Source organism: Cyphellophora europaea (genome assembly GCF_000365145.1).
Source record: "Cyphellophora europaea CBS 101466 unplaced genomic scaffold supercont1.1, whole genome shotgun sequence".
Classification (NCBI taxonomy): domain Eukaryota; kingdom Fungi; phylum Ascomycota; class Eurotiomycetes; order Chaetothyriales; family Cyphellophoraceae; genus Cyphellophora; species Cyphellophora europaea.
In genome coordinates, this window is record NW_008481797.1 from 1,611,419 (window position 1) to 1,630,740 (window position 19,322).

General features: G+C 54.6%; 11 protein-coding genes across 11 annotated transcripts; 8 read left to right on the forward strand and 3 right to left on the reverse strand.

Annotated features, from left to right (window-relative positions):
* Window positions 1-231: 231 nt before the first annotated feature.
* Window positions 232-1,073, forward strand: HMPREF1541_00592 (uncharacterized protein; the record flags this gene model as incomplete). The annotated part of the gene is made up of 2 exons (XM_008712898.1): window positions 232-287; window positions 335-1,073. The coding sequence occupies 2 exons, from the start codon at window positions 232-234 to the stop codon at window positions 1,071-1,073; spliced, it is 795 nt and encodes a 264-aa protein (XP_008711120.1).
* Window positions 1,074-1,895: 822 nt separating this feature from the next.
* Window positions 1,896-2,492, forward strand: HMPREF1541_00593 (uncharacterized protein; the record flags this gene model as incomplete). The annotated part of the gene is made up of 1 exon (XM_008712899.1): window positions 1,896-2,492. One exon carries the CDS (start codon window positions 1,896-1,898, stop codon window positions 2,490-2,492), a length of 597 nt encoding a protein of 198 aa, XP_008711121.1.
* A 403-nt stretch (window positions 2,493-2,895) lies between these two features.
* Window positions 2,896-3,888, forward strand: HMPREF1541_00594 (uncharacterized protein; the record flags this gene model as incomplete). Its single annotated transcript, XM_008712900.1, has 1 exon — window positions 2,896-3,888. The coding sequence occupies one exon, from the start codon at window positions 2,896-2,898 to the stop codon at window positions 3,886-3,888; it is 993 nt and encodes a 330-aa protein (XP_008711122.1).
* Window positions 3,889-4,119: 231 nt separating this feature from the next.
* Window positions 4,120-6,118, forward strand: HMPREF1541_00595 (uncharacterized protein; the record flags this gene model as incomplete). The annotated part of the gene is made up of 2 exons (XM_008712901.1): window positions 4,120-4,200; window positions 4,253-6,118. 2 exons carry the CDS (start codon window positions 4,120-4,122, stop codon window positions 6,116-6,118), a joined length of 1,947 nt encoding a protein of 648 aa, XP_008711123.1.
* Window positions 6,119-6,552: 434 nt separating this feature from the next.
* On the reverse strand, window positions 6,553-8,130 carry HMPREF1541_00596 (uncharacterized protein; the record flags this gene model as incomplete). Its single annotated transcript, XM_008712902.1, has 1 exon — window positions 6,553-8,130. The coding sequence occupies one exon, from the start codon at window positions 8,128-8,130 to the stop codon at window positions 6,553-6,555; it is 1,578 nt and encodes a 525-aa protein (XP_008711124.1).
* Window positions 8,131-9,444: 1,314 nt separating this feature from the next.
* HMPREF1541_00597 (uncharacterized protein) lies at window positions 9,445-10,917 on the reverse strand (the record flags this gene model as incomplete). Its single annotated transcript, XM_008712903.1, has 1 exon — window positions 9,445-10,917. The coding sequence occupies one exon, from the start codon at window positions 10,915-10,917 to the stop codon at window positions 9,445-9,447; it is 1,473 nt and encodes a 490-aa protein (XP_008711125.1).
* A 169-nt stretch (window positions 10,918-11,086) lies between these two features.
* On the forward strand, window positions 11,087-11,801 carry HMPREF1541_00598 (uncharacterized protein; the record flags this gene model as incomplete). The annotated part of the gene is made up of 3 exons (XM_008712904.1): window positions 11,087-11,450; window positions 11,500-11,594; window positions 11,646-11,801. 3 exons carry the CDS (start codon window positions 11,087-11,089, stop codon window positions 11,799-11,801), a joined length of 615 nt encoding a protein of 204 aa, XP_008711126.1.
* A 197-nt stretch (window positions 11,802-11,998) lies between these two features.
* HMPREF1541_00599 (uncharacterized protein) lies at window positions 11,999-12,808 on the reverse strand (the record flags this gene model as incomplete). Its single annotated transcript, XM_008712905.1, has 1 exon — window positions 11,999-12,808. One exon carries the CDS (start codon window positions 12,806-12,808, stop codon window positions 11,999-12,001), a length of 810 nt encoding a protein of 269 aa, XP_008711127.1.
* Window positions 12,809-13,075: 267 nt separating this feature from the next.
* Window positions 13,076-14,662, forward strand: HMPREF1541_00600 (signal recognition particle protein SRP54; the record flags this gene model as incomplete). Its single annotated transcript, XM_008712906.1, has 1 exon — window positions 13,076-14,662. One exon carries the CDS (start codon window positions 13,076-13,078, stop codon window positions 14,660-14,662), a length of 1,587 nt encoding a protein of 528 aa, XP_008711128.1.
* Window positions 14,663-15,197: 535 nt separating this feature from the next.
* On the forward strand, window positions 15,198-15,775 carry HMPREF1541_00601 (uncharacterized protein; the record flags this gene model as incomplete). The annotated part of the gene is made up of 2 exons (XM_008712907.1): window positions 15,198-15,284; window positions 15,344-15,775. 2 exons carry the CDS (start codon window positions 15,198-15,200, stop codon window positions 15,773-15,775), a joined length of 519 nt encoding a protein of 172 aa, XP_008711129.1.
* A 1,875-nt stretch (window positions 15,776-17,650) lies between these two features.
* On the forward strand, window positions 17,651-19,273 carry HMPREF1541_00602 (uncharacterized protein; the record flags this gene model as incomplete). The annotated part of the gene is made up of 3 exons (XM_008712908.1): window positions 17,651-17,849; window positions 17,911-18,210; window positions 18,261-19,273. 3 exons carry the CDS (start codon window positions 17,651-17,653, stop codon window positions 19,271-19,273), a joined length of 1,512 nt encoding a protein of 503 aa, XP_008711130.1.
* Between the last annotated feature and the right edge of the window lie 49 nt (window positions 19,274-19,322).

Consider the following 19,322-nt stretch of genomic DNA (forward strand, 5'->3'; position numbering starts at 1 on the left):
CACGTTATTCCAGCCTCACATTAATCATGAGAAAGTTCCTTGTAACACGGATTTATTGTGCCAATATGAGCTGAGGTGCGTCCGCGTTGTGGGTGAGTGTCGTGTTGTCCTCCTGTGTACCATCAGCAGCTGTGAGAGTCCTTGGGTCGCGTTGCCAGTCCTCTATAGCGAGAGCCTTCTTCACCGGGAATACCCCTCACCTGACAGTCTTCTGACTGTGTGCCGCTCGTCATGGATAACGAGAACGATCAGCAGAAGCAAGAGAAGAGAGAGAAGAAGCTGAACGAGTGTGTAGCACTCCGAGTCTCATGTGGGGCACATCTGACTGGTTTAGGCTTCTCACTTCCTCCATAGTCGACATCTATGTCGGATCCGAGTCAGAACACTGGCCACTGCACGAACGTCTCCTGTGCCACCACTCACCGTTTTTCGCCAAGGTCTTCTACGCCGAGGACAAGGATCCGTCCAAGAAGTCGCGCGGCCAGAAAAGCTACGGCCTTCCCGACGAGGATGAGTACACTTTCGAGCTTCTCGTAGGCTGGCTCTACTCTAAAGCCATCAAGCCACCCAGGCAAGAGAAAGATTTGGGCCCGCTCCTCGACCTGTACCTCCTCTCACAGACGCTCGAGATGCAGAAGCTCGGTGAGGACGTTGTCGAGATCGTACGCGACTTTTACCACTCCACCTCCACCTACCCAGGCCTCAGGCGCGTACAGTACATCTACGCCGAAACCGACGAGGACAACGAGATGCGCGAGATGATGGTCGCATCGATCGCGCGACAGCTCACCACGTCGGACAAGATCCCGGCGCACTGGGCGTCGGCCCTGCAGCGCAACGGCCAGCTCGCCGTCGACATCATCCGCGCCATCCAGCAGTGGAACCTGGAGGAGCGCAGCATCCCCGACTTCCGCGACGGCAGCCGTGTCAGAGGCAGGGACCAGGCCGGCTTCAGCGCCGTGGAGCGCGAGGGCGAGTCGCAGGACACCGGCGCCACCGAGGACACGAACCTGGGAGTCGAGAGCCTCAACAGCGACCTGGACAAGTCGCAGATCAAGGATGATGACGAGTAAGTCCATCTCGTTCGTCGACACACATCTCCGCCCGGCTTCTTTTTCCACTCCCTTGTCTCAATATCAAAAAAGAAATTCTATATTGTATTGTTATCAGCCTCGGAGCTGAGCTGAATCGGTTTTCGTCTTTGTCTACAAAAGTCAGGATCCGCCGACTCCTCCGTCACCGCCTAGGACCCCGGAACGGCGGAGCGAACCACCGGATAAAACCACCGGTCGACCTCGTCAGGCTGTCTCGGTGGGTGCGAGGTTTTCAGCATTGGGGGCGACCGCGCAGGAGGAGTTCAGGGAGCGGCCGGAGACGGCCTTGATAGTGTTTGCTTGGGCTGTGTTTGTGCTGTATCATGCCCTAGCATACTTCGGATGGGAATCAGATCACAGCGACACACGGTAGCACTTAAGTCAATGAAATCGATCGAATTTCTTTACCACGACATAATTTCAACCCCTGTTCTGCAGCATGCATTGATCTAGATGTCGATTTGCCTCAGGCGCTGAGCGGCAGCCCTGGTCGGAGCTTTACTAACATAGGGCAAGTCGTTGAGCCTATGCGGGGATCCGCTCTTTATGAGTCGGAACTCGAGTCGAACACGAACACGAGACTAAAGCCTCGTCTATGGCTCGGTACTGTCACTACAGCTTGACTGATACGCATCAAAGCACGATGAGTCAGATCAACAACGACAGTGACGGAGGTATTCTATATCTACGATATCACCATAGCAGCACCATAACATCACCATAACATCACCACAACATCACCATAACATCATCTCAATCGTCCCAGACGGTTAAAACACGAACACACGCAATATACCAACTATGCCCTCCACAAGCGCCACGCTCGACGCCCTCACGCCGCTCCTCCAGCGCACCACCAACGACCCACGCCCCGTCGCCGTCATGATGTGCGGCCTCTGCGGCACCGGCAAGTCATCGCTCGCACACGCCATCGTAGCCGCACACCACGACTCACCGCGCATCTTCACGCGCCTCTCACTCGACGGCATCGTGCACGAGCGTCACGGCCTGTACGGCGTCGACTATGAGCCCGCGCTGCGGGAGGCCTACGAGGACGAGGCAGAGGAGATCTTTGGCCAGCGGCTGCGGGAGGTGTTGTCCCGGGGTGGGGATGTGGTGCTTGATCGTGCTTTCTATGCGAAGGAGGATCGGGTGGCGTGGAGGGGATTGGTGGAGGGGTTGGGGGCGAGGGTGGTGTTGGTGTTCTTCAAGGTTAGGGATCGGGAGGTGGTGTGGAGGAGGGTGAGGGCGAGATGGGATGTCAGAGGGGAATTGAAAGGGGAGAGAAAGGGGGATGTTTCGGTTGAGGTGACGAGGGAATTTTTCGATAAGTGGGTGGATGGCTTCGAGGAGCCGGTGGGGGAAGGGGAGTGGGTGGTCGAGGTCGAGGTCGAGTGATATCTGGTCCGTTGAGCTTCAAGATTAACATTCATGCCCTTGTCCCGGGTGTTTAGAACGTTGTCGCCGGTAAGCGGTGTATTCAGATAGTCGCTATTCGTAACGTTCACGCCTGCAGGAAGTTGGCCGTCCACCGCCAAGCTATCGCCGCTGCGACTAGATGGTCCCCGTCGGTACCTGGTGTAAGCGGCATTGAGAGAGCCTTGCTAGATGCAAACGTCGCAATGCTGGTGTGTTGGACTGAATACTAAGAAACATCGGTGGTCCGTATAGATAGCGATATGGGCGCCCCCCCCGTAGCCCGTAACGCGTGCCCCGTTGCTGTTGCTGAGTCATCGATTGCGGGCGCGCTTCTGTCCCGGATCAAGTCTTCGTTCCCACCACTTTCGATGTATACTTTGTCATGCCACCAATCCCGCCATCTCAAACAGCACTGCCAGGATGGCAGCCTCGCGTAGTATGCTATCAGCAGACATACCACCATGAAGACGAATACATCTCACTCCTCCCACTGATCACCAATGGTCCCCCGGCTGTTACACATGTCATCCTTGCTGCCATCCATATCAACTGGGATCCCAATAACTTGACGCTCAACGACAATCCACCGGATCATCCGAAGTACACGCAGCTATGGGATGAGGCCATGGTGCTGCAAGACAGCGGCATCAAGGTGTTGGGCATGCTAGGTGGCGCCGCCAAAGGCAGCTTTGCCCGGCTTGACTACTCGGAGTCACGGACGGACGTCCCTCTGGCGCGATTCGAGGCTTACTATGCGCCACTGCGGGAGATGATCAGGACGTACAGTCTTGATGGTCTGGATCTGGATGTGGAGGAGGAGATGTCGCTTCCAGGTGTTGTCAATTTGATTGACCGTCTGAAAGCGGACTTCGGTCAGGATTTCATCATCACACTGGCGCCTGTCGCAACGGCGCTCATGGCGGGACGACCCCATCTCTCAGGCTTCGATTATAGCCTGCTAGAAGCAGCGAGAGGATCCAGCATTGCCTGGTACAATACACAGTTCTACAATGGCTGGGGAGGGCTCGAGTCTCCACGGGCATATGATGAGATCATGAGGAATGGCTGGCGGCCAGAGAAGGTCGTCGCCGGAATGCTCACAAACCCAAGACATGGAGGGAGCGGCTATGTGCTGCTCCATCACACTGCCGCGGTGCTCAGCTATCTACAGGAGAAATACCCCGCCTTCGGAGGCGTGATGGGGTGGGAATACTGGGCGAGCCTACCAAATGAGCAGGAGGTCTGGCAGTGGCCATACTGCATGAGATTGATACTAGGATTGAAAGAGGTCAGGGACGCTGCCATCATCGTCACCATGGGCAGAGGGCTGTCGAGATCAAACATGAATCAAGGAAGGGTACCACGTACGAGATAGTTGACCGGTAGACTACTGGTCAAAAAGACCCCTGCAATGACTAGCTTGACTATTGTTGTGGCACAGGCTTCCAGCATTCCACCTCGCCTGTGGCGGTGCGGGGACTCAACGTCATCCCCAAACTTGTTGTCCATCCACTTGCACCTGATTTCGAAGCGACTTATGCTTCATCGTTGGTCATGTAAACCTTTCGCTGTGCCTCGCTGCTGAGCAGTGAGCATTACTTCCATAATGGCCCTCAAGCCGGTTGAATGGGTAGCAGGTACCGCTTCGACTCTCACCAGGCTCTTCGCCTTCTGCTTCTTGAGATGGGTCAATTGCACCACTCGAACACATTGCAATACGAAGTGCTAACCCACCATAGATCCCCGGGCATCACTTCCCGCCGATGATATTCACGAGTCTAATCGTATACCTCGCAACTGTCTTTACGCAGTCGGATGCCTTGGGGCATAGGCCCCTCACACTCAAAGAAGCCTTCCCGCAGTTGCTTGGTCACGACGAACGAGACGAAGCTGAACAGGAGGAAGATGATGGCCACGAACCAGTTCTCTACAAAGACGAGAAGAATGTTCTTAAGACGTTGCTCTTCGGTGTGCCCAACTGGCGCGAGCCAGAGCTCAGCTATCTCACCATTGCAGTCAATATTCTCATGGCATTCCTAACGGCAGACTTGATCTTCCGGGGACCGCTACTGCATCCTGCCAAAGATTTACGTTTCTCGCGCGTTGGCTTTGTCGGTGAGACTTCAGCGAAGGTCCTGTTTCGCGAGCCGAATGCAGATCAGCTTCCACTCTATGCATACCTTAAAGCAGCGCATGAGCCTCGCTGGACAAGCGTAGAGAAGGTGTACTTTCTCTCTGACGACACCGACTACACTCATCCGTTGACATTTGATGGTCTCGTACCTGACACGACCTACACCTACTCGCTGTCCAATGATCTCTCGGGTACCTTCACCACCGCTCCAGCGCCCTACTCACCTCACGCTGGCAGCATTACCTTCCTCACCAGTTCCTGCATCAAGGCCAACTTTCCCTATCGGCTCTTCTCGAACTCTTTAGCCCTCCATGGCTTCGATCATCTTCCCAAGGTTCTACGCTCGCTCCCCTCACCGGCATCTTTCATGCTTTTCCTGGGAGACTTCATTTATGTCGACGTACCCATGCGGCTGTCTTCGTCGCTCCGCCATTACCGGTCGGAGTATCGGCGAGTATACGCGTCACCTTCCTGGTCATTGCCCGGGATCTCGTCCCTCCCTTGGCTACACACCCTCGATGACCATGAGATCGCCAACGACTGGTCCGCCGGTAACGATACGGACCCATTTCCAGCAGCCTCTGACCCATTCATACACTACCATGTCTCAGTCAATCCTCCCATCCCAGCCTCACTGCCAGACCACTCCAACACGACATACTTCCAGTTCACCAACGGTCCCGCTTCATTCTTCATGCTTGACACCCGCCGCTACCGCACCGATCCGGAACCTGCCGACTCCGTCCTCTCCATCACCAAGCCTCTCTATGGCTCCTCCTCAAGCCCTGCAAACCCTCCCACTAACCCTACCAACCACACCATGCTCGGTGCTCAACAACTCTCCGCGCTTCTTTCCTTCCTCGCCGCTCCGCCGGCTCCCAACGTGCATTTCATGATCGTCGCATCATCCGTGCCCTTCACCAAAAACTGGCGCTTCGGTACCTCCGACACCTGGGGTGGCTACCCATCCGAGCGTGCCGTTGTGCTGAACGCCATGCACCGCGCGGAAGCCGAGCTAGGCGTACGCATTGTCGTACTGAGCGGCGACCGGCATGAGTTTGCCGCCATCCGCTTCCCGCCACCGATCCTGAACCTCAACACCACGGTCGCTCACGGCACGTCGTCGGCGAAGAAAAAGGACAGCGGTGTTGTGTACGACCGCACTCCGGCGTCGGGGCCTCACGAGTTCTCCGTGGGGCCGCTGAGCATGTTCTACCTCCCATTCCGCACCTTCAAACAGGTTGACGGCGAGGATGTGAATATCAAGTATTTGCCCGACGGCAACAGCAAGGTCGGGGCCGTGGAGATCAGGAATTTGGGCGGCGAGGGCCAAGGTGATCAGCGCAGCATGTTGCGGTACACGCTTTGGGTGGATGGAGAGGTTAAGTGGGAGTACGTGCTAACGAGTCCCGCGCCGGGCTTTAAGGGACGGTCTTTGAGGGGCAGGATCGGTGCTGGGCTCTGGAGCTGAGGCGGCGGTGCTCTCAGTCAGTACCTCATCTACCAGCATCTTGCAAAGTCGGTCAGACGAATTTCTGAGGAGCTTTTCCTCTCGCTCCTCACGTCTGAAGCAAAGCGTTCGGCGAGCACAGGAGACTCAGGAAAAGAATAGGAATGGCGATTTGGATTGTTATTCATATGACCCACGTTGAATCAGATATGGACACGGCCTTTCGTCAAGCTCTTGCATTACTCACACCTCGCCATGCTCTGTTTACCCCGTCCACCCAAATGCAGGGACATGTGTCTGATGCCTCCGTGTATGACCATGAGGCGTGTCTAGTGTCCCGACTCCATTCATGCCATTTCCCATGCCACCATGCCGACCCGTTGATCTCGTTCGAGCCAATAATCATAACACTGCCATCCTTCGTCAAGTCATTCGCACGCAGCACTCAGCCTCATCTACCCATTTCGGCCAAACCTACGATCGAAATCGCGCAGTACCGCCATCACGTTCGCGGCATCGATCTCCATCGCCGGCCGGGGTGGCTCGGCTGTCACAGCCGCGCTTCGACCCCGGCCCCCTTTACCCTCGCCCACCTCCATCGCCGCAGCCCGCCCGCTCATTGGCGCGGGACTGTCGGATGCGTGCAGCTTTGGCATCCAGCTCGTGATCTCGGCCGACGCGCGCTCGTACGCTGGGTGGCGCGAGAGCGTGGTGTACGCGTCGGCGCAAGTGAGGGTGACGGTGCGGTGTGGTGCTCCTGCCGCTGCCGCTGTGGTCGACGTGGACGATGCTCGCGCTGGAGATGCTGGAGCGGCTGCAGAGCGTGCTGATGAGCGCGTCTTGCGGCTCCGTGGCGGGAGGGGAACGGCGGCTGTGGCGGGATCGTCTGAGGGCTGCGATTGGGACTGGCAGCAGCCGCCTGCACGATCGCGGCCACCGCAGCAGCCACCGCCAGAGAGAGGCTGTGACTGAGACTGCGAGCGGGAGGCGGCGAGAGACTTGCAGAAGAGGGTGCTGTTGGGGTCTGCCTTGCACTGTGCGCAGGTGCCGGGGCCGTTTGCGCAAGGGTTTGTGGAAGACACTTCGCTGGCTGGGATAGAGGTTGAGGGCATGGATACGTCGCCTTCTGATGGGGGTGGAGTGAATTGTGAGAGACGGGGGAGGCGAGTGGCAGTTGGTTGGGGGGGGTGGGTAGCAGAACGTGCCGCTTCCTGCTCAGCAGCCATCTCGGCACAAATGCAAGGCGTACCATCGGAGCAGAAGCCGCAAGGGTCAGCGACGACGGTGGCGGACGAAGGTGAGATATCCTCGGCCCGGGAAGTGGAGGGTCTGGAAAACATGGCGGTAAAGTCGATCTCGAGGGACTCTCGCGGTTCGGTTTTGATCCGCTTTCCTGAGCCGGTCGGTGCAGGTGAACGTGGTCGCTTCTCGGCTGTAGATTGAGCCTGCGCCCCCAGCGTATCGAAAGCATCGTCGATACACTGGCACCTTGACTCGAGGGTGCATTTGCCGCAACCCACGCTCGTGTCACCCGCGTGACTCGTCGTTTTCTGCGGGCTTCGAGAGGATCTGAGATTGCTCAGCTCAGCTTCCAGCCTCCGACACCGCTCAGCCCATGTGTTTAGATCTGTTCTATACTGCTCCACCTCTTTCTCCAAATGTGCGACTTGAGAATGGAGCGCATCAGTCTCTCTGTCGTTCTCATCCTCGATCTGCTTGATCTGATCTTCCAGCTCATTGACACGTGCCGCCCGCCTCTCCCGGAACGCCCTCTGAGCTGCCCTGTTCTGTGCTTTCCGTTTACTTGGTGGCGTATCTGTTGCTGGTTTGCGTCCGGGCTTAGGACGGGGAGGAATGATCCATTCCTTTGAGGTCAAGCTCATTGTACCTGCACTGTTTGGTGGTGGGGAGCCTGCGGGAGGGGTCTGAGCAGGTTTCATGATAAGTGAGGGGCGACGTATGATAGTAGGCTTGATATCGGCTGTGGCCGGCGGCGACATGGCCGTAGGGGTTGATCCAGCGCTGCCAGCCATAGTTGAGGCGAGCGCAGGTCGTGGAATATAGCTACTGCTCGGTTGGAGATATCATACACGTAGGTAGGAGCGGGCGATGGGATGCGAGGTGAAGTACTTTGTACTTGGTCTCGTACAGCTGTCTCTCGTCAGGGATTACGTCTACTGCTATCCCGCCTCAGCAGGTGTGCAGTCTGTGTAGGAATGAGAATTGGAACGCGGTTGGAAGATCTAGCGGGATGGCAGGATCTTATCAGATTTTGATCTTTGCCAAGATATTATTATCAGATCAAATCTCTTCACCCGCGTCTGACCGCTGTATTTCGAGGCAAATCTGTCAGGCTCGGCTGTCTGACGGGATTATTTTTACAGAGCTGGTGTGGCCGAAGTCGGGCCATGGGAGGGGTCGGGTCGTGTCCTCAGTCCCCCGTGGTCACACCACTACCCGGTACCTCTAGCACAGGGCGTGCCTTCCAAGCCTTGTCCCTTGTCTCCGAGACGAACCTCTTTGTATACCTAAACTTGGCCATTGTAGCAGCTGAAACATACAATGTCTTCTCCAGTACGTAGAAATGGGATTGATATCTTGATCAAGCAGAGAATTGCTGAAGGGACGAGCTCCCCCGAGATCATGACTTCTGGAAGCTCTTGCGTTACTGAGATGAACGCCAGCTTGATAGCATGTGAGGCGAACTTGGTGGAGGATTCATCAAAGCTTGGAATGAGCTTCATTGTTGCCTCTTTTTAGCATCGACCAGTAAATAATACCGCGATTTCGAACGATCATCTGGAGAGTCTCCAGACCCAAGCCACCAACACCATGCACAGATTGACAAGATCCAAAACAAATGCATTTCGACGCCGAGGAACTCTCCAAAAAGCCACCACCTACAAAACTCCAAGGACGGTCCAGACTATCGTTGCCAGTGTCACTACCACTCCTCCTTCGGTGGTCATGTTAGCCTTCAGCCTCTGCACGCTCCACTCAATGGCGGAACCATTCCAAGACTACACCGGTGTTGAGAGCGTCGAAGTCGAGCTCTTCAAATATCCCCAGATCCTTCAAGAAGTCGAAGAACAGCTCGACCTGGGGCAGCAACCCTTTACCTCAGGTAGAGACAGAGCATAGGACAGAACCAAGACCTCGTATTATTTCGAAACAACGTCCGACGGCGGAATGCCATCGACCAGGGTATATATATCATTGAGAAGAGTTCGTGAGATATCCTTTCGTGTCCATTGACGCCTTGCAGTCATTATTCGCCTTGCCCGACGTCCACCCACAAGTTGTCTTTGAGCCGAATGTACCATAGCCCAAGGCGCATCCCGGAGACCTCAAAATTTGCCTGCATGTGCATTGACACCAGCTCCAGCTTCTACACTTCCTTGCAGACCTCCGACAAAACCGGTGCCCCATATGCCCACGAGGCCCCAGAGTCCGACTCGCCAGCCTCGATAAAGACCCTGGACACCTTGACCCTTCCTCTTTCTCCGTGGTGCTTTCCCCATCAAGGCAGCCGTCTTGTCCTTCTGGCTCTCAGAATAGCCCTCATCGCGCACAATGCCCCACATTGTTGGCAATACACCACGATATGACTGCGGGACAGGCACGACGGTATTGACAGCCTTGTGCTTCGATGCTGATCGAGGTGGAGAGACGGATGGAGCAGTCCATGTGACAATCTGAGCACGACGTAGGACTGTTTCGAGTGGGAATTTGATTGAGAGATCCAACGCCGAGGAGGCGAAGGTCGCAACGGACCATGATGCGGAGTTCATCGCAGGGTCTAAGCCCAGATACGAGCGCAGGAAGAAGGGTGTAACATTCGAGAGGAATGTTGGGATGCTCGAAGTCAGGACTGTGATGGGGATAAGATGGGCTGGGATCAAATAAGACGGAGATAGCGTTCGGAGCGTCCCAAGCAATGTTCGTGGCTCGTCTGTTGAGGGAGTGAGAATGAGTCGCGTCCTAGCAGCATCGACGGGTGCGAGGACAAGGGCAGAGAGGGAGGCAGCAGCTGTAGCAATGAGGACGGTGGCGGTAGGCGCAATTGATGAGAGCACCGAAGAATCCGGTATCGATGAAGACGAAGCGATCAGGACGTCTTGCTCGGCAACACCAAACAAAGCGGCAAGGAAGCTTCGGAAGAAGGTCTCGAGCGTCCTCGAGAGGATGGTATGTATGAAGGTGGTGTTGGTGGCCCTCCATATTGAAAGGGCGCCACTGTTTGACGACAGAGACGACAACGCGTCCAGAAGAGAATGTGAATTTCTCAGCTCCAAGCTGCCGGATGTTTTCGATGGGCCCGTAGATCTTTGACTCGTTGTCCGTGTGGGTGGAGGCCTGCCTCGCCGTCCACGAGGTGGCGATGGCGTTGACGGGCCAAATTGGGAATTATTGGTAAAGAAATTGGGCTCTTCATCGGAAGAGTCTTCAAGCTCTGCCTCATGAAAGTGGGCACCCGATGTCGACGATTGTCGTGATCTCGACGGCTCATCTAGATCGCTCTCCTGCGCAACCCGGACTTGTAGGATGACTTTGGCCACTTCGAATGGCTGTGCCATTAACACGCTTGTGTATTTCCATACTGCTTGGTCCAATAAGCTCTTCAGAGACCCTGTCACTGACGGCGAACCATCTGGTATGTACTCCGAGTAGTCGATATCTGGGAAGGTAAAGCTCGAAGAGGACGCGGGTGCCTTGGACGCGCTGGCGGTGGCATTGGCGGCTGGTGCGACGGTCTCGCCTATGGAAGGGGGAATATAATACGGTCTGAGCGGGTTCGGGCCCTGTCTAGGCGCTTCCATCGCTGTTGGTGTCGAGGATGATTGTAACAGTCAGGTGGAGAGAGGTGGTCGTCGACGCGGAGAGAGAATGACGCCGCCTTGCATGCAGCCTTGGCGAAATTTATCTTAGAGCCCGACTCGATCGGCCGAAGTCCTAAGCTGTCTCAACAGTCCCAGTTGCGAAAATACGATGTCTGGCTGGGCTGGCGCGCGCATTGTTGTTGCAGGGGCTATCAGGCAATCGACTAGGCCGGCTGTCAGCGTGCCGGCGCCGTTCCGATTTTCTTCGAGATCTTTCTCACTTCGCCGACAGCATGACGCCGGTATCCGAGCGCAGAAGGAGGCGATTCGGCAACGCATAAGAGCTTTGGAGCAATCGCGCCGAAGATTCGCGGTCAGCTCGGTCCAAAAGCATGGTCATATCGATCCGCCGAAGCCGGGCGAAGAGCTACATGTCACATTCATTGACAAGGATGGAGATCGGCATGAGTTCGAGGTTGCCGAGGGCGACAACTTGCTCGATATAGCGCAAGCGAACGATCTCGAGATGGAGGGTAAAGCCAGTGATACCTTCTTGAAAACGGCGGTCTGACAGCGATATAGGTGCATGTGGGGGTTCATGTGCGTGCTCGACCTGCCATGTTATCGTCCAAGATGAGGACGTCTATGACAAGATTCCGGAGGCAGATGATGATGAGGTATGGTTTCAGAACGATACGAAGTCCGGGAGCTGGCTGACCGTGCGACAGAACGACATGCTAGACCTTGCTTTTGGACTTACTGAAACATCGCGACTCGGATGTCAGATCAAGATGAACAAGGATATAGACGGCATCGTTGTGAAGCTCCCGTCCATGACCAGGAATATGCAGGCTGCGGTAAGGCTTGGTTCACAACGCTCCTAGGCGCAGCGGTATACTGACATAGTGATAGGATTTCCAGTCGAAATAGTATCAGGCGCCGAGAGCCAGATGTACATTACTGCATAGCCGTGGCCGGGGTCTAATCTGTACCAAGATCACTCCTCAACTTTTCCTCCGTCGCGGCAATTTTCCACACCCTGTAACCTCAACACCAATAGATGCAGCATGTCTCGTTATGTTCATTTGCCCTTCTTCTGGCCATTGATCAGTTCAAGGAAGCCTTGCTTGCTCATCTCTTTGACCTTCTCCTCACGACTAGATATACCGACTGTGCCCTTTTTCTGCTCCTCTTTTGCAGCTTGCTCGCCCCGGACCTGCGCTGCCCTGAATGCATTGAACAGAGCAACAACACCTCGCTGAGCGATCTTTCTAAGCCGCTTTTCTTCAACAGCAACTTCACCTGTGGTGCCCGATTCGATGCCCAGGGCATCCTTAATCCTACCTCGATCGAGCTCCTCCTTCTTTTCTGCACGTAGCTTGGCCTTCGCCTTTCTCTCAAGGCGTTCGTTTGCCACCGATTGGCTTGTGTCAACGGCTTGTTTGCTTCGTGACAGAACTGGATCTTGACGCGCGGACTGTGACAACTTTGTAGACAAGATTTTGGAGATCGAGGTCGAGAAAGCGTCCGGATCATTGCGCTTGTGCTTTGGTTTTGCCGAGACGGCTTCTTGGTCACCATCCCCATCCTCATCATCGTCTGATGAACCTTCAGCTGAAGACTCATCCTCGCCTTTTCGAGACCGTGGCTTCTTTGCGCTCTTCAGTGTCTTTGCAACCTTTCCACCTTTGAGCCGGGGAGCAGGTCTTTCGTCGTCTGAATCAGCAAGGGTCACCGGCGCAAATTGCGCATCGTCCACATCAGATTCGTCCGAAGATGAGTGGTAGTCTTGAACTCGCTGTCGCTTGAATTTCTTGGGCTTAGTAGTCTTGCCACGGATGGCGTCGTCGAGCTTGCGTTTCTTTTGAGAAGGAGGCGGCAATCGCGACATGATTGCTAGACTATGGTTGTGGCAAAGTCAGGCAGTGGTGGACTGCCTCTCGGTGTCAAGAAGTCGCAGCGGGTTGCCGTGAACTTTTTCTCCGCCTGGGTGATCTTCGGCCAACTTAAACTCGATTGTGACAACCCCACATCGCCATACCATTGCACCACATTACATCGCCTCTAGATGAGTTCTACTCTTCTCCACTGGTCTTCGACAGAGCTGTTCGCTCCTCGCACTTCTCATATCTAATTGCAGCGCCCGCCAACCGTCAACATGGTTCTTCAAGATTTCGGCGGGCGCATCAGCGCCGCCGTGGGCAATTTGATGCGTGAGCCCAATCTCGACGAGAAAGCCTTCGATTCGATGATCAAGGAGATCTGTTCTGCGCTACTGTCGGCCGATGTCAATGTCGCTCTGGTGAAAAGATTACGGAAAGATATCCAATCCGCAGTCAATTTCAAAGATATTCCCCCGAACACAAATGCGAACACGAAGAAACGAATGATACAACAGGCCGTTTTCGACCAACTCGTTCACTTAGTCGATCCACACGCGGAACCGTACAAGCCCAAGAAGGGAAAATCCAATGTTATAATGTTTGTTGGCCTCCAGGGTGCTGGTAAAACTACATCATGTACCAAGCTAGCCAGGCATTACGCCAATCGGGGTTTCAAGGCATGTTTGGTGTGTGCAGACACGTTCAGAGCAGGTGCATACGATCAACTTAAGCAGAATGCGACAAAGGCAAAAATCCCCTACTACGGTTCTCTAACTCAGACGGATCCTGCTGTGGTCGCTGCAGAAGGTGTTGCGCGGTTCAAAAAGGAGAAGTTCGAGATCATCATCGTGGATACGTCAGGCCGCCACAAACAAGAAGCCGATCTGTTCGCCGAAATGGTTCAGGTCCAAACAGCCATCAAACCAGATCAGACAATTATGGTCTTGGATGGCACGATAGGTCAGGCGGCTGAAGCTCAGTCGGCAGCGTTCAAAGCAACTGCTGATTTCGGTGCTATCATCATTACCAAGACGGACGGTGGTGCAGCCGGAGGTGGTGCAATTTCCGCTGTGGCCGCGACACGAACGCCAATCATCTTCCTGGGTACAGGCGAACATATGATGGATTTAGAGCGATTTGCACCGAAGCCCTTTATCTCGAAACTGCTTGGCTACGGTGACATGTCTGGTCTGATTGAGCACGTGCAATCAATAACCCGAGACTCGGCGGCCATGAAAGAAACACAGAAACATTTAGCAGAAGGGATCTTCACGATCCGAGACATGAAGGAGCAAATTACGAATATTATGAAGATGGGACCACTATCCAAGGTGGCAGGTATGATTCCCGGCCTGGGAAGCATGATGCAGGGCATGTCAGATCAAGATGGTCAAGACAAGCTCAAGCGCATGATCTACATCTTTGACAGCATGACCGCCAAGGAGCTCGATTCTGACGGCAAGATCCTGATCTCACAGCCTTCACGAATGGTTCGGATAGCTTGCGGGTCGGGAACCAGCGTACGAGAAATCGAAGAGCTTCTGACGCAGCACAAAGTGATGTCAGGCATCGCAAAGAACATGGGTCAGAACAAGAAGAACATGCAACGCGCACAGTCGATGATGCAGGGCGGCAACAAGCAACAACAGATGGCCGCGATGCAGAAAAGGATGCAGTCAATGGGTGGCGGCAGAGGAGGTATGCCAGGCGGCGGCGATATGGCTAAGATGATGCAGATGATGCAGGGCATGGGAGGAGGCGGTGGTGGTGGCATGGGAGGAATGGACATGAACGCCATGATGCAGCAGATGGGCGGCATGTTTGGAGGAGGTGGTGCCGGTGGTAGAGGAAGAGGGCGGTGATCGGGAGCGCTTGGGTGCGTAAGCGGAAGACACAAGCTAAAGAGGCTTTTCGGGGGTAGAAAGCCTTAGAACGCAAGTCGCGGCGGCGCATCGAGGGCGCAGTCTCGGGATGCCATTTGACAGTGAATACAGATGCCAGAATCAGCGCTAATGCCAGTGAACAGCCAAGGACCCTGAACAGGTCGGTACAGGCACCAACCCGGCTTGATGCAGGCTGTTTGAAAGTGGCACAAATGCCGGCCGGTAAAATGAAGTTATATAAATCCCAGACTAAAGCACAGCTACTTCTCTCGTGTGGCTATAACAGACACTTTACTTGAACAACTCTACAAGCAAGCTCAGTGCCCGGGTCACCGCAAACCCCCCCTAAAGATGCAGCCTTGTCGGGATGGCTCGGAGCCTCCCCTCGGCTAACTTGCCCAGAGGAAACGCGCATGCGACTTCTCGCATTCGAACATCGACTCTTCATTTAATTTCTCAGACTCCTTCTTCGCCCGATAAACATCGTCGTTGCAAAGTCAGTCTCCTCATCGTCATGTCTATGTTCCCAGGCATGCAGTCGCCCGTTGGGCAAGGCCAGAACGGTGGTCTCAGTGACCAGGAGCAGGGCATGGTTAAGATGGTATGCGCCGGTCCCCGTCCGAAAACCTGCGTAGCCTCCCGCTAATCTGACGCCCGCAGATTCAAGCCGGCATGGAATCATGTGTCGTAAAATCTATCATGGCTGGCGGCGCTGGCTTCGCCCTTGGTGGTGCTTTCGGTCTTTTCATGTCGTCGATGGCCTATGATACACCTTTATCACCACAGGGTCAGGAAATGGCAAAGCTATCGGTTAAGGATCAGCTAAGACGAGGCCTGAAAGATATGGGATCGAAGTCATACTCGTCAGCTAAGAACTTCATGATCATTGGTGCCGCTTTCAGTGGGACGGAATGCGCTGTGGAAAGTTTACGGGCGAAGAACGACCTCACAAACAGCGTAATCGCCGGATGCATAACAGGTGGTGCACTGGCGTACAAAGCTGGACCTCAAGCCGCTCTACTTGGCTGTGGCGGCTTCGCGGCCTTCTCGACAGCCATCGACGCCTACATGCGCATGCCATCGGACGAATGAGCAACGAACTACCACCAATTGAAACCTCGGCAGCACCTTGCAGTCAGACTCTGCAGGCTCTGCGATCGAAGGATACAGACATAAGATTCTCAACTCAGCAGGAAGATGCATGGAAGCTGGCCACCGCGCCACGAAAAGCTGACACATCTGCACCAACAGAGGGGAACTGTCCGGCCTGCTTCAATGACGCTCAAGAAACTATTGTTACCAAGAATGGGTCGCCAATAACTGAAGCCATGAGACGCCGCAAGTCTAGGTGCATCTAGGTCCAGTGTTCCTTCGAGTTCTGCCTTGCGCATTCTGAAGATGTTCGGCAGACGTGGAACAATGTAGCGAAAGTTAGATTGCGAATGTGCTGAGCTGGCGGCCGTCAGTCTGCCCCGATGAGGACTACGATTGTAACAACAAGGAGATATATTGCTTTGTCAAGCATGTGTACAACAGATGTCATGATCTCGACTCAGTTGAGAGCGCGGCACCTAGGAGGGATCGGACGACCGGCTTCCTCATTTGTATAGTGATCACTTATCACCGCTGGATCAACGGTACATTGTCGGATTCACTGCCTTGAAGGAAAGGTTGGTGCCAAGATGCTACTTGCCTTAATTTAATGACTGCATGCAGAAGTTCATTAGAAGAGCCATGCGGTGGATTTAAGCCCCATGAACAGGGCAAACGGGCAGCTACAGAGAGACATTCCCTGACAAAATATTGATCATTACTCTACCCGATGCGTTCACTAGACTCCGGTGAAGCGGATCTGGCCCATTGCAGAAACGGGGTTGCTTATATCACGCCGGCCGACATGGCTGGCTATCTACCTCGCCCTGGATACGGGGGCCATTTTAACATCAAAGTAGCAGATGAGGGATAGGAGAAGAGACAAAATAGTGCCTTTGTCAAGTTGATGATACACATACAACGAAGCAAGAATCGGAACCCTCGTGAGGGAAGCGCTGGTCCGTGGCTCAACCTCGACGTTGGATCTTTGCCAAAAGTCCACTGCTTCATTGTGATTGCACTACGCTGAGAGGGCTACCTAGCTCTCTGCGAGTCTGAAATCTCCAGGCTGCTCGACTGCTATGAGCTTCGACAGGCATCGAGACATGTCAATAATGATCTTTCCTGTGGGAGCACTTCAACATTTGAACTACACCCGGAATCAATAGGTGTGGCAGCTTAAGCAAGTATTGCATACAAACAGCACTTGCACTAACAAAACCACCGGAGCTAAAGCCAAGAACAGGATCGTCGACACCCGAGGGCTGATAACCTCGGGATATCGGTTTGAATTTCTCGAACTGGCCGGGTTGGAGTAAGTCCAAGGAATCTTTTCACCCCAGTGCTCTCCGCTGCGAGGACTCTGATCCGCGCTCCTAGGCAAGCGATGGAGATTGGGGGTATGCCGACTTTCTCCAGGCCCCCAAGTTTCCGAAAATTATGGGCACAACAGCAAACCACATCACACGCCGTCGGGACGCACGCTCTTCGGTCGAGGAACGTTTCACAGCGACTCATCCGGTATCCACTTCGTTGGTTGATTGTTCAATCAAAGTCACTGGTCGATGAACTGAATCCTACCAGTGCAACGGTGCCTGGGCGGGGAATGAAGCCCACTGACAACATCCATTTTGGCATCGTCTAGCGCTACCGCTAGACGAGGAATCTGCTTGACACATGGCTACAAGGCCGACTACCGAATCTTGCAGCCATCGGCCAAGCACAATTTGGCCTCCATGGTAAGGACCGCAGTGCTCCGATCGGCGGAAGTCGAGGACTTCATTTTATAAAGCTCATTCCCTTTCTAACAAGTGATTCTCTACTTCTCCTGACATCTTCATTTCCCGCCCCAACCCGTTGGGTCATACTCCAATCATGGCACGCGATGCTAACCTGTCCGAGAAGGAGACTCTCGACCATGCTGAAGTTGAGAAGTCAGGTATGGGCGATGGCCTCGACGATGAGAACCTACCGAGGTACGACGACAAGGAAACGAAGCGAGTTCTACGCAAGGTCGACTATAGATTAGTACCCATGCTGACCCTACTCTACGTACTTGCTTTCCTCGATAGAAGTGAGTCGAGCTCTTACAGCCATTGGATCTCTGAACAATGGAGACTGACCTATGCTCACAGGCAATATCGGCAACGCTAAGATTGCGGGTATGAACGAGGAGCTCGAATTGACCGGCACGCAGTACAATATTGCGCTGACGGTCTTCTTCTTTCCCTATGCAATCTTTGAGGTACCATCGAACATCGTGCTGAAGGTAATGCGACCCTCATGGTGGATCGCTATAATGATGTTGGCCTGGGGAGTCGTCATGACCCTGCAGGGGATCGTTCAGAACTACGAGGGTCTTGTAGCTACCAGAACCATGCTTGGCCTGGCAGAGAGCGGATTCTTTCCTGCTGCAACATACCTGTTAACGACTTGTAAGCTCACCATCGACTCAAGGGGTAGAGTCAATCGTTAACCAGAACAGGGTATGCTCGTTTCGAAGTGCAAACTCGCCTTGCCATCTTTTTCTCAGCGGCATCGTTGGCCTCCGCATTCAGTGGTCTCCTGGCTTTCGGTATCGAACACATGGATGGCGTCGGAGGGTATTCAGGATGGCGTTGGATTTTCTTGTTGGAGGGCATTGTCACCTGCGTCGTCGCAGCGGTCCTTCCTTGGACCCTACCAGATTCCCCTGCCACTGCCAGCTTCCTCACACCTGAAGAACGAGACTTCATTGCCCGACGTCTCGTACAAGACTCCGGCACATCCGCCGGCAAAGTAGGCACCACCGAAGGCTTCAATTGGGCCTACCTCAAGTCCGCGCTACTGGAATGGAAGATCTGGTTTGCGGTTTTCATCTACTGGGGTAACGCCATAACGATCTACGGCTTCACATACACGGCTCCCACGATCATTCTCCAGCTCGGCTACACGAGCGCCAATGCCCAGCTTCTGACCATCCCAATCTATCTGCTAGGAGCGATCGCTACCATCGTCGTCTCCCGCATTGCTGATAAGCGGCAGTCTCGCTGGCCCTTCATCATTGGACCTTACGCCGTCGCAGCCGTGGGTTTCATTGGACTGCTCTCCATCCCGCATCCCCGCTACCCGGGCCTCACCTATGCCTTCCTGTTCTGCATCCCCGCCGGAACTTACCCTCCGCTAATCGGCTGCCTCTCCTGGGTCGGCAACAACATCGCGCCATCCTGGAAGCGAGCAGTCGGTATGGCGCTGTTGATCAGCCTTGGCAACCTCGGCGGTGCCATTGGATCCAACGTTTTCCTGCAGCAGCAGGCACCGCACTACTGGCTGGGCTATGGGATGGGGCTTTTCAACGTAACGGCCGCCATTGTGGCTACGCTGGTGCTCAAGACGGTGTACCTGCGGCAAAACCGCAAGAGGGATGCGATCAGTGAGCAAGAGGTCCGTGCGAAGTACACTGATGAGGAGCTCATGGTGTTGGGAGACAAGAGCCCGCTGTACCGGTACGTAGTTTAAGTGGAGCGGATGAGGAACGAGAGCAACGAGGGAGACGGCGACCAGGTCA